The sequence below is a fragment of the Scatophagus argus genome, chromosome 15 (genome assembly GCF_020382885.2).
Source record: "Scatophagus argus isolate fScaArg1 chromosome 15, fScaArg1.pri, whole genome shotgun sequence".
NCBI lineage: Eukaryota > Metazoa > Chordata > Actinopteri > Scatophagidae > Scatophagus > Scatophagus argus.
The window spans coordinates 1,909,204-1,922,497 of record NC_058507.1 but is presented as its reverse complement, the minus strand read 5'-3'; the positions used below and the strand labels follow the sequence as shown (position 1 = coordinate 1,922,497).

General features: G+C 46.1%; 1 protein-coding gene across 1 annotated transcript in view; it reads left to right on the top strand.

Moving 5' to 3' along the window:
* Nucleotides 1-5,896: 5,896 nt before the first annotated feature.
* The window catches only part of LOC124071565 (protein jagged-2-like), a 56,345-nt gene continuing 48,947 nt past the window's right edge, over nucleotides 5,897-13,294 (top strand). Inside the window, exon 1 of the mRNA XM_046412199.1 lies at nucleotides 5,897-6,022. Within this exon, the coding sequence (XP_046268155.1) occupies nucleotides 5,981-6,022 (42 nt within the window). The 5' untranslated portion in view covers nucleotides 5,897-5,980. The remainder of the gene's footprint in view (nucleotides 6,023-13,294) is intronic.

Sequence of the window (13,294 nt, the reverse complement as noted above, 5' to 3'; positions counted from 1 at the left end):
GCTCAAAAAATGATGTTTTCTCCATGTGAAAGGAATGAGGCCGACAGCTCGCCTCCTCCTCCTCCTCCAGCTCTTATCTCATGTTCCTCCCTGTTATCTTCCCGCATGTTCTGCTAATCATCAGGTGAATCGTCTCTTCCGAGCCAGAAACGAGTCACCTCTTCTCTCTGAACGAGTCCCTTTCTTTCAGCTGTCGGTCCTGACACCCCTGGAGGACTTGGCGGGAGGGGAGATCATGCGGGGTCACTCAGGCCGTTGACCAGAATACTTCGTGCCGCGGTGCTCCCTTCTTCTCGTCACGGCCTCGTGGCAGGTGCTTATCGGGGCTGCCAGCCGGGCCACTCCTTCGGCCGGCTGGAGGAGGATAATGCGGCCCACTCCCGTTTTCAACACTGCATTGTTGTGCCTGGCAGTTTGCTCCGGCAGCCCAAGATCCTGCGGGAGAAAGTGTCATTTCCTTAAGCTAAACCCACCCGCTGCCACCTTCCTCAGGAGGCAGGGAGCGAACATTTCCAGCCCGTCTGTCACTCAGTGCAACACAAAATGACTGCGCATTAACAATGCTGCTGCACCCTCTGGAGATGGTGGCCAGCGATAAGCACACACGTTCACACCCATGAACACATGTAGCCACACAGCTTTGGCTTTTCGACCTTCAGCTCCCACTCTTTTTTGCATCTGTTTGGTTGTTTCAGTAAATCATTTTTACCTTTCATCTGTTTTTGCTGAAGAAAAAGAAAAGGATGGAGTGAAGAGGTATGGAATGAGCAGGGGGAAAGGGAGGAAAGCTTTAACGTGAAAAGTGCGCATTAACGCCTCTCAGGTTTCACGTAAGGCTGACGGAGTGTCGGCACACTCGGCTCTGTTTCCAGGCCAATGTGGACCAGGTTTGGTTCAGATTGTAGGGGTTTAGACTTATGCCAGCTCAGCTTCAGTTAGCAGCACTGAGGCTAACAGTCTGCAATCAGAATCCAACCAGAAACGAACCCAAAGCCATGTCTGCTTTGATCTGCCTGAACCCACTCACATTAGGTGTTTCCTTCGTCCAGGATCGTCACACTGCATGTCAGTGTTGTGCTGAGCCAAACACAGCAGTGGATTTCTTCCCCTGATTGCAGCCCTTCTCAGCAGCTGTGATCCACAGTGTGCTACCACACTGTAAGTAAAATATAAAAATGTAAAAATATGTGAAAAAGCTTCATTGACACTCAAACTTCAGATCTTCTTTTCGTTTGTGGGCACATGCACATCTCAAAGTGATGGGGATTCAGAGTACAATAGGCTGGCATGGCCCTTTATGTGGGCATCCCCTCCCTCTGAAGACACATATTAACAGGCGGCTGTGACTAATGGATGTAGTGGGATCTAATTTAAAGGAGGGAGGGTATCAAATCCACACATGCACAAAGACATTAAAGGAAGTCCTCTGGGAGACCGCAGAGTTTTGATCCCCGCCGCCCCCCGTGGGACGTCTAGACCTTCATTATGCCGGGTAAGAACCAGAACAGGACAAAGAGAAGGATACAGTATGCTGTGCTTTTAGTGCCGAACGACAGAACGATGCGTGATGTCTGCATCAAGTATCGTCCAGGAAGCGCAGTGGCTGTGATGCACTTTGTTTTCGATGTGTGGTTGGGTCGATTATGGCCCTCAAAGACAAGAAAGCTGCAGAGAAATCAGCCTGAAAATAATGAGGTCACACTGAAACTGCTCAAGCATAAAGAGATCACGAAGTGGCCCGGGATCACCTGGATCTGTCACATATAAAAATGGTAATTAATTTAAAACAACACAGACTGAGCTCAGATTTTAAAAAAGGTTCAGTGAGGTTTATCACACCCACACTTGAAGATAACACGAGTCAGTTTGTTCCCGATGTTTTCAGTGTCTGCCATGTGGTTTGTTCATATTGTTCATGCATTATATTTCCTTTTGTGTGCTTGTTTTTATTGTGCTGTGTCTGCAGGCCGACATGGTGTTGCAGATGCTGTCCAGGCGGTCTGATGTTGTCCCACATCACCGCACAGCCCTGCACTAACCGTGATTTGTTCTGAATGAAGTCAGATTAGCTGTCAGACTGGTCAAATCAGAGCCAGGAAGACTTTAAGGTGATTTAAATTAGAGTGAGATCTTTTCTCTTTCTCTTTTCTAAAGAACTTCGACAAACCAGGAGGTTTGATTGTGTCTCATCGTCTCACTCGGGTGTAGTTTTCCTTTAATAACTGGCCTTCCCTCTGGCGATTTTGGACCATCAACATTCCTCTTGTAACACATTTTATAAATAAATGAAGTTATTCAAAGCTTCCTACAGCTGCAGAGTGTGACGGTCCTGAATCACGGCTCCACACTGAGTATCCTGCGTGAATGCTTTGGATCCAGTCCAGTATTGCAGTACTGCTGATACATGTTAGTTTAACAACGGCATTCATTTCTGTTTCTCTGCATGTAAGTGCTTGTACCTCGCGATACACAGCGTGCAGTTTCACAATGGTTTGTGTTGCAGAGCAGTTCTGACTTTTATGGTTTAATTGCCCCTCAGCCCTGCTGCCGCTGCTGCTGCTGTCGACGGCGACACGCCCAGCCCTTCCCTCTGCATGTCGCAGTGGGATATTTTCACAGGAGGTGGGCACCTGCCTCAGCTTCCTCGCTGATTGTTTCCAGGACCGGGGGCCTCTATAGTCCTGACATTTTTTGCACTGAGGTAACGTTTCCTTGCATTATGGTCGCAGAATAGCTCCCCTCATCCATTGTGCTGCATGTTAAAACTCCTTATGGATTTGTGCACAGAGATGGAGGAAAGTGGAGGCGGGGAAGGGGGGGGATTCCGGGGAATTCCAGCGGCATTCCTATCAGATTGCCTTCCTCGCTCTTTTCTTTTTTCTTTGAGCATAATCAGTGCAGCTCTGTGGTGTCAAGGCCATGTCAGAGCTCTGTGCATTACACTTGATATGAACAAGAAGGTGCAGCCTGATGAGCATCTACATGAAGAGCGACGTGGGGAAAGTCGTTCAAAAAAACGGATCGCATGTGAACATTTCATTTAAAAGATGAGGGAAATTATCTCAACTTAGTGAACATTTTCTTTAATTGACTTAAAATTACTCCATTAAAGTAGTACCACAGGCGGGGGAGCGTTGACTTTGATTTTCACATCCCAAACACTCGTTTGAAGTGCAAACAAACACTTTCCCACTTAAAGTATTTTGAGAGAAACAAGCATTCATCAGAGTACCTGCTGCATCGAGTTTCAAAGCGATTACACCCAGAATCCTCCGACAAAGTGCCCACGAACGACGCTGGAGATCCCGGGGACAAAAGAGCGAAGACAAACAAACAGAATGAGAGTCTGAAAAGGCTTCTTATCTGTGTTGACAGTAAACAGAGAGCTGAGAGTGTGAGGCAGGAGACGAACAGCAGAGTCTGAGCGCCGTCGCTCTGCTAATGGAGCAGCTCTGAGCGGCCTGACCCCGGGGCCTCAAGACCAGGTCCAGCAGTCTGCCACTGACCACCCAGCCATCCATTCACCAGCAGATGAAAAACCCTGAAGCCTCGCTGAAACTAAAGCTGTAATAACACATCTGAGTGTTAAACTCAAAGAATTCAAAGCCTTTCAAGTTTTTCGAGTGCCATTTAAGGCAATTTGCATTTTACAAGTTTTGGATGTGCAGGAAAGGATGAAGTCAGGTGGTTTGGTTAGGCGTAGGCATCAAAACCTGAGCTGCAATGATCAATCCATTAGTGGATCTAAAGAAAATTAGATGCCAGCCATGTGGATGATCAGGTATCAACCTGCTAAAGGTCAGACTTTGCTCCTTCTCTTTGTCATTTCTGATGGCATATTTTGGTTCTGGTTCTTTTGCTTAGACAGAAGAAGCTATGTGAAGATGGCAATTTTATAGACTAAACGACTGATCATAAAAAGAAATTTCAGCCCTAATCAAACCTAAATTAGGTTTAGGAGTAAAATCACGGTTTGGGTTAACTTATGTCATGTACATAAGTTAAATAGACAATGAGAAATTTGTAAACAAGTCATTAAATATCACAGTGCATTTAATTCGGCTGGACGCCTTCAAGGTTATCATCAGAATCACAAGATTACATGAGATAAGTTCTCGAAAGCAGTGCAGCTCCTAGACTACCACCTGATTGTTCTCATGTCCTTTAAGAACGATGGAGAAAAGCTAAATAAAGAAATAAACAAGCGGGCAGGAAAAGCCTTTCTCTTTCTGAGGCACGAGGCGGCTCGGGTCCGAGTTCAGGAGGAAGGCTGCCCCGAAGGAAACGTCAAGTGTGTGGAGGAGAAGGCCTCAGCTTGGACCAGCTCCAGGTCCTCGGGTCCTCAGTTTTCCTACAGAACCTGCGATGTTTATCGCTACGGCCTTAAATCATCTTGTCAGAGTCGTCAGCCCTGCACGTTACTCTGTCAGCACCGAAAGCCACCACTCACAGTTTTGATCTGGAAACTGCTGCTAGTTTGATGTCTTTTCTACAGTATCTGTACTGTATTGTATCTGTGTGTGTGCTCCAGAGAGCCACAGGAACATTTTCCCACTGCTTCGTGGAGCCGCCATTCTGTTGTCGCGAAGCCGCAGCCGCGCTGGTCATTGTGTTTGTGTCCTGTGTGTCACTTCCTGCGTCAGATTGTGGATTGTTAGAGAAACAATGGTGTATTTCGCCTTGAAAGGACACCTCAATCATTTAGCAGCGTGCTGTAAATGCAGACGTATACAGCGCTGTAGCTCGGAGACAATATGTATTTTTTCCCCCTGTGCTGTCTTTTCAAAGCAGCCTGAGTCCTGAGTGGACATAATGAATCATAATTTAGATATGAGCATTGCCCTGATTTTTAACCAACATCTAAATACAAAGAGCTGCGATTGGCATTCACCGTGTTCCCCATCACGCAACAAGGCGCCAGGTTTCTAAAGCCCTCCCATTTCTGCCGCTGAAAGAAAGAAATCGCTAAAAAAGAAAGATCTCCTCAAAGATAATGCGGGCAGCATGTTGATTTGGACAGAAAAGAGAAGATTTATGTCTTCGTCTGGTGTTAAAAGAGGCTTATTTCCCCTGGATTGAGCCGCTGTGGGGTATCACCTACTCCACTTAACCAGAAATATTCGTGTGAGCCAAAGCAAACATGCCCACCTCCACAAATATGCAGTCAAGCACACACTTGTTGCTCCTGGTTGTGGTTGTGGTGATGGTAGTGAGAATGGAGTCTCTCCCGCATCCCGGCTCGCCTCCCACTGAGGATGTTATGCAAAAGAAGAAGAAGAAAAAAAAGACAGAAATCAAAGCAACATGTAGGCCAATGCGAGACTTTGTCAGAAAGCTAACATGTTTAGACCGAACGGCATTCTTCAGGTCAGGAAGTCCATCTTTATTAGGCGCCAGCGAGCGTCTGCCTCTGCTGTTGCATGACAGCAGTCGGGTCGCGTGGAAAGCATTAACTCAGTTCATTTTCCCAAGTACTGTGACTAAGTACAGTATCAAAGTATTGAATTTTAGCTGAGTCTTCTGTTTTTTCACATTTCTGCCATGGCTGCATTTTCATTGACATAAGCTCATAAAATCTTGGGTTATTGATGTTAGCTTTATAACAACACCAGTTTTGATATTCTTTAAAGACATTTGGACCCTGAAAAAGAGTTAATCACCACCAGTTTTGGAGACAACGTGAGTATTTTTAGCTTTCAGACAATGAAAGTCATATCATAACAAATCACAAATTCAAAAAAATCAGGTGTCAGTCTGACTTCATAAATGCCATCTGTAGCCACCTGAAATTTAAACATGAACGACCAGATGGACTACCTGCTTGCCAGGGGCAAGTAAAACGCCACCTCGGACTAGTAAATCCAGCAACTGACACGTGATTTTGACCAGAGCTGATGATGGATGTTTTCACGAAGTGATCCCTCGCTCTTTTTTCCCATCTGTGTTAAAAATCGCACATGCTCAGTGCCGACAGGAGAAAATGGCGGCCGGTGAAGAACTTTATGAAGTGATGCGGCCACAGGTAAGACAGTTAATTAAAGTCAAAGTACATTTAAAAAATATATACACAAATATATATAAACAAAGAAACATTTAGTCACCTTTGAAGCTAACTAGAGTCAGTCACTCTGCGTCACTGACTGTAGTTAGCTGTAGTTAGCTTCAAAATGTTCTGTGTAGCCTAATCTCCTCTCAGACTACTGGAATTCACTAAAATTGGACGCAGCCACAAAAACTTGAGCTCCTCACATGTGTTTTCTGTGTTCACTGGAGCAAAGTGCAGGTGTGCTGTGTCTTCTACAACGTGTGGGATGCTGTTTGTTTAGTGTTCCCCTTCCTTTTTCAAAGTAAATAAAAAAAGGCAAAAAAAAAACAAAAAAAAACAAAACTGCATTAGCATCACTGACAAACAAGCAGAGAAACCGACATGAGTTAAGACTTTGACACCCAGGAGGACACGTTCGGCACACATTCATAATGATAAAGAGTTTGTGATAAAGTTTTCAAATGTAATCCGGGCTGGTCATGTGCTCATGATTACTTGTAGTGTGTTGCCACCCGACTGGCCCACATGCTGAAATCTCCATCTTTTCATCAAAGAATGCGATGTGCTCATTCACACTCACAGTCCGTGGCAGCCGGTGGAAAACACACGGAGAAAGTGATGGCACTACCTGCTACCATCAGATGTGCGACACAAAGGCTGTGCAGATAAAACACACGCTGAGATGCCCCTGATATCTGCCATTTAGAAGAACTCGGCCTGAACGGAGAAACTTTGACTGTTTTCAAAACTGCGGGATGAGTCGTCTTTCCACGTAGCAGCATGTACAGGAAGCAGCTCCAGCTCACAGTGAAGCAAACAGTCTGCCTCATCCAACCATCAGTGTTGATTTAACATTTAAATACAGCTTTTTATTCATCTTTCATTTGTTTCGCCTCCTTCACTGACACTAAATCTGAAAGGCGCCACCCTCTCACCTGTAGGGCTGTTTGCTTTGGTGTGAGATTTCATCTGCCTCCTCTTCAGTGCAGTGGAACCAGATGACACTTCACTTGTGGTGCTCAAAGAGACAAAAATACATCCGAAACACCCCAGCAGTGATGTCTCTGTCCAGCAGTCATGACCCGGTTACTCAGGATGAGCCACAGGCCTTGTTGGGAACAGTTTCATGTAGGAACTATTTTCTCTCTGTATCACAGAAGTAAGGAGTAGGTTCAGGTTCTCCTACTTTACTTTGTTATTATGTTACAGTTCTTGTGATGCTTACTTTGGTTGCTTTAAACAAGTGTAGAGTCAATGTGTGGATGTTTTATGCTTTGCAGCTGAAGTCATTTTCTTGTAGAGAACATTTGCAGAGCTGCTGTGTAGACTTTAAAATTAAAGTTCACTCCTGAGTGTCACTTTGGCTTCTGTGGAGCATTTTGGTGTTCAGGTCGTAGAGGTGAAGCTCCGCCTCTCAGGTGTTTGAGTTTAGTGTTAGCAGCAGGGGGACACTCAGCGGGTCACAGAGACCAAAGTCCTGGTCTGTCCTCCCGCTCTGTTGACCCTTTGACCCGCACCTAAACCTGGGACCTTTATTCTCCCCCCTCCTCTTGCTTGTCTTTAGTATGAACTCGTCATAGAATGCTTGTGATTGTACAGACTTTCAACTCTTAAACATTTGATCTGATCTGATCTGACTTGTCATCAGGTGTGCAGGATGCAGGAAGCCTCATCCAAACCCTTTTAAAAGCTTTCACAGAGCCCCTTGAGCTGGTGCAGGTATTAATTTGCAGTGATTACCTGTAGCTTCACAGGACCTGCAGCCAGCAATCTCAGACGGGGGCCTAATTGACACTGTCTGTGGAGGGCGGTGAGGGGGGGGTGTCGTCATTTTGTTCCTTCCTTTTGAGAGCTGAGGGCTTCCCACCCTGCAGAGCTTAATGAGATGTTTACATGGGACGGGGTGTGGGAACCGGGGCCCATATGCTGCCTTGTAAGATGACAGGGACCTGCTTTGTGTTTTAGTGCTGAAATCAGAGCCTGCAGCGAGGTGAGAGACACTCGGCATAACATCTGCCACCGGTCCAAGTGCCAAAGCAGAAAGAAGAAAAGGCCTCCAGTTAAACTCAAAGTGCAAAACATTTTTGGTTCTGGCTCTCAGATTCACTTTCTCTCTCATTTTTATTTGACCTTTTTGTGAATGTTAGAGCTGCAGATTCTCCTCTGGCTGGTTTACCAGAGCTGGGGATCATAACTTTTACTCGACCTGGACTTTACACAGATAGCAAAATCATTTTTTAAATCACTTAGTTTTCAAACACGTCAGCGCATGAAGGGCTTTGCTAAAATAAAATACAGTCTAACGTCTTGATGTCCGCTTTAATTACTCACATTAGACATTAGGTTGGATGTTTCTACAGCCTCAGTGTGGAAGAAACGTAACCGCGTGTCCAAAGAAAGCTGGACAGCACTCAGTGTTTCGCTCGTCCCTCTTGTGATTTTGGTGTGAAGCATCCGGGCGGAGGCAGGTGTAGATATCAGTCTGCGTGTTTGGGTCGCGGTGGCAGCAGCCTGTTGAGGTAGCTCATACCTCCGTCTCCTCCCGCTCCTCCCGGGCAACACGTTTCATCCCTGGCCATCGGTCTCAGCATCTGTGCGCCCAGTGTGCGAAGGCTTCCTGCCACAACATGAAAGGGCACTTTGGTTGCCCAACTTGTTGTCCAAACCCATCGGAAAGCAAAGGTTTGCCACATTTGGAATGCCGTCGCAGTGATGCACAGACAGACAGACAGGTGTGAGGGTTTCAGTCCTCCGGCCTGCTGCAGGTGATAAAGGCCGTAAACCATCGTGGCTCCAGTGTTATCAGACACGATCCTTTGGATTATAGCGGCTGCACCTGCTGCTGACCTCAGATCAGAGGAACTGAATCCGCCAGCCAACAAACACCTGCTCACCTGCCACCTGCCCTGTGTGGGCGTCTGCGTTAATAAGTGGGCGTTTGTGTGTAAAGGCCCGTGGGTGTAGATGGGTGGCTGTCTGTTGGAGCAGCAGTGTTGGATTTCTGTGTGTTTGTGCCTTCGTGTGAAGGTATGATGGAGCGTTTGTGAGTGTGCGTCATGATTTTTATGTGTGTTGGAGGAGTTTTGTGTGTGTGTGTGTCTACGCCTTTGAGGTTAAATAATTGTGGTTTTCAGAGAACTGTCATGATTAGGCTGGAAAACCACAGACACACTGTCTGTGTCACAGAGTCAGACATGAATTGAAATTGGTGGTTGGAGGTGCAGAGTTGGAGAATATCGTCCTCAAGTTAAAGTACTGTTACTTTACCGAGCTTTTACTGCAGAACAGATGAAAGTACTGGATCTCACTGTGTATGCGGATAAACACACACGTAAGTGTGACAATGTTTCACAAAGTTTATACTGTTTCGTCAAACTCAGCCACTCGGCTGCTAAGACAGGTGAGGTGAGACAGACTGGTAAAGAGGTGCTGCGACAAACTGACACTTTTACAAGAAGAGAAACAACTTCCTGTGTTGCATTTAATGCTGAAGTTACAAGAAGGCGCAAATGCTTTTGAATGTTGCTGCAGCTGCCACACAGAGTTTCTCTTCACTTGGCAGCTCTCAAAACGGCATTATTTTTATGGGACTCTGGGGATATCGGGGTTTCTAGGTCAAAGGTAAAATTGGATGAATCCGTTTAAAGTCTGAGAAAAGGCTGTGAATGTCAGGGGCCCCAAAACCTCGAATCATCGCTTTAATAAAACTAGATAATTAGATGAAACTGTGAGATCGTCCAGAGGGAAACCAGCCACCAGGTGGTTCGATTAGTCCTCAGCCCTGACACCCAGGAACTGATCACACTGTCCTCCATAATAAAGTCTGTCTGTCAGACTTAATGGGAAAACTCAGGTTTAATTGATGATTGTAACCGGCAATGAGGTCGATGGATCAGCCCACAGTCCTTCAGAAAAATGACACATAACTCCATATTATTGTATGAAGGAAAATATGTGTGTGTGTGTGGGTGTGTGTGTGGGTATGTGCATGATTCAAACATTTGGTTGGTTGTTTAGAAAGTGGGGTGTAAAATGCTTCATTTGGAGTGCCTGTTCCAACAGTTCTCAGAGGGTGGAGATGAATGAGTGTATGTGTGTGTGTGTGTGTGTGTGTGTGTGTGTGTGTGCGGGGGCGCAGTAGGCCTCCAGTCTGTCAGCGGGCTGTCAGGTGATCAAACAGTGTTTCCTCTGAAGGTGTGAGCCTTTAAAGCAGGAGCTGAGAGGAGGTGCAGGCGGAGGTCAAACAGGGTTTCTGTTTAGTTGACCGTGTCCGCCTGCAGGAGGTGGCCTCACTGTGCGCAGGGTGGAGCCATCAGGGTGGATGCTTGCTCCTGACCCGTCCTCTCAGTTTATTCTGACTGCTCTTCTTCATCAGTCTATAACTTCAGCTGTCATAAAATATGGCGTTGGTGTGCAGCCTGACTGAGTCAGTGTTTGAGAAGGAAGTGGCGACTGAAGCTTTGGGCCTTAAGCACCAGTCTGATTTCACACCTTCCAGCTTGACGTTAACCTTTCTGTTAACTACAACTCTGTTTCCCCAAAAAAGTTTGGATTCTGTGTGAATCAGAAATAAAACACAATATGATGATCCTTTTTGACTTTTACTCAACTACTATGTTACCTCATCAACCTTATTCTTAATCTGAATTTGATGCAACGTGTTTCGAACTTGAAACACAATTGCAGTTGTGTGCCTCAGAGCATTCGTGTCTGATGACAAGATCAGGTATTTTAAGGCACAACGTGATCGAGTGTTTTTTTGTGCCTAAACCCAACCAGGCCTTCATGATGATGATGGTAGAGCTTGTGAGTGTCGGTCTGCACCACAGACGGAGACACAGAGCAGGCAGCACTTCCATGTTTTTGTTTTTATTTTCCTCCAAGTCCGACAACCTTCTCGATTGCTGGAGCTTGGCTTCCAGACGCTGATCCACATCTGACTGTGACAGGCTCGCCTCAGGCTGCCTGATAACATAACATACCTGACGCAAGCCGAGGACTCCTGATGCCCGCCTCTCCGAACAGCTCGGAGCTGCAGTTTGACCCAGACTCTCACTCCACCCTGTGAGCAACAGTGATCTGTCAGAGGGTTAGTCGACGCTTTTGGAAGTGAGCATCACACGCTCAAACCCCTGCCGGGAACCTGAGCGTGAATCAGTGAGTCTCTCCACTCCCTGAACCACATCATCAAAGCGCTGACGCTGTCTAATCCTTTCTCTTTTCTCCTGTAACTGCCCGCCTCCCGAGCTGTTCCTGTAAACAAGAATGCATTTTTCTTCAAGTTGCTGGGTTATACAAGGATTGGAAAACTAAGACAATCATGCGTTCTGACAAAATGATCCTCCGATGTGCCGTGTTGCAGTTGAAAGACCACACAGGCAAGTCGCAACAGGACTGTCTAAAGTTTACTCTTTTGTCAGATAAGAGCTCCAGCTCTGTTTGCATTCTTCAGGACGGGACTTGTAAACGTTTCTATGGCAGCCCTCTCAGCCCTCAGCCTGTTTGTGTGCTCTTGTACTCGACATTGTGTGCAGAAGCAGCACGTGAAGGTGGAAGCGATTGTGTTTTTGGCCAGCAGGCCTTCTTGAGGACACCTCAGCCTTTGATTTTCAACAGTAGCTCATGAGTCACTAAGCCAGAAAGACAAAGATTTGAAGATTCTGATGTTTGATTAGAGGAGAAAAGTGACTTCTGCTCTGAGAAGGTGTGGTAGGACGAGTGTGCGGGGGCATTATGTTTTCTGTCTTTCCGTCCGTCTGTCTCTCTCTGGTAAGAGCAACGTCAGGAATTTGGCACAAATGTTCTGTTGCACCCAAAGATGAACTGATCTGAATTTGCTGACTGTATCGCACAAATATCCAACAGGATAAAATGATGAAGTGATGACATTTTCTATCCAAGAGGTCAAAGGTCAGCTTCACTGTGACATTATGTTTCCTGTCCACCATTCAACAGCAGAACTTGGGAAACAGAAGGGCAGACTGGGACCAGACTGCACATGTGCTCACATACTGGATTTTGTCCCAGAGGGGAAATGATTTTGCATCTTATTCACCAAACTTAGTAAACTGGTGTCATATGCATGTGAAGCCATCAGATGAACAAACGAGAGTAATAAAAAGTGAAAGGGCGGCAGAAAGACTCGTCCTGTGCAGGTAGGCACACGCTGTGCTCACCTGCAGTGCTGACTCAGCTCCTCTACCAGCGACTGAGGGATCAGTCTGAATATTTCATGTCCACTCACATCATAAAATATAGTCATCAGAGGCATAATTACTTTAATCACCAGGTGTGATTAATGTGGAGGAATTTGTATCAGTGGGACTGGGGCAGAGACAGACCTGCAGGTCATAGATGCAGTATAAATCAATAGACAGTAACTATATGGTACATAACTATATATAGAGTGAGCGTACAACATGTTATCATCCCAGCTCATCAAACCAGCGCTTTGTCACGAACCTCATCCAAATGCTCACAGTGCCCCATGGTGTCGAGCTGAGCCGTAACACGTGTTTCACAGGAAACGCCCCTTTGGTTACGTTTAGAGATGAAAACTAGGTGGTTAGACTCGAGAAGATATCAGCGGCGTGTGTTTCCGACCCACCGCTCAGCCTCAACCTCCACTCTCTTTTGGGACTTTGTCAGGGGGTAAACCACGTCACATTGTGCAGCTGCTTCAGTTGTCTGGTACTGATGCTGACGTTTTCAAGCTGAGGGTACATAAAAGCCCAGTGCATCTCATTCTTAGGTACAAGGTCACCTTCTGCTGCTGGAGCTTTAATAAGAGCTTGAATGCAGAAACCAACATGTTTCTGTATGGACACATCTCTAGTCTGAAAGCACATTGTGTTAGGGAATAAACCTCAATAATCTGTCATGTCTTTGCTGGTCTTGTGGTGCAGCTCTCGTAAACAGCAGCATCATATCTGCGCTGCAGGACATATCAGATCAGTGTGTTTCGACTTCAGTGGGGCTCTTGTTTAGTCTTTGTTGTGCATTAGAGGCCCCAGCAATGTGAGGTGGGACTTTATCTCCTGCTGAATTTCTTAATCCTTCAAACATTCAGCTGCTGAACATGAAAACAGGGTTTTCTTTTAGTCGACGTGTCGGTCTACACATGCTAACTCTTGCACATGGGGTTCAGACTGTGTCTTGTTTTTGTGTCATGCTAACTGTGTGTCCTCTTAAAACTAAACATTTTCAGTGAAGCGAGACCAGCTCAACTGGGAACTGCAGCACTCTGTG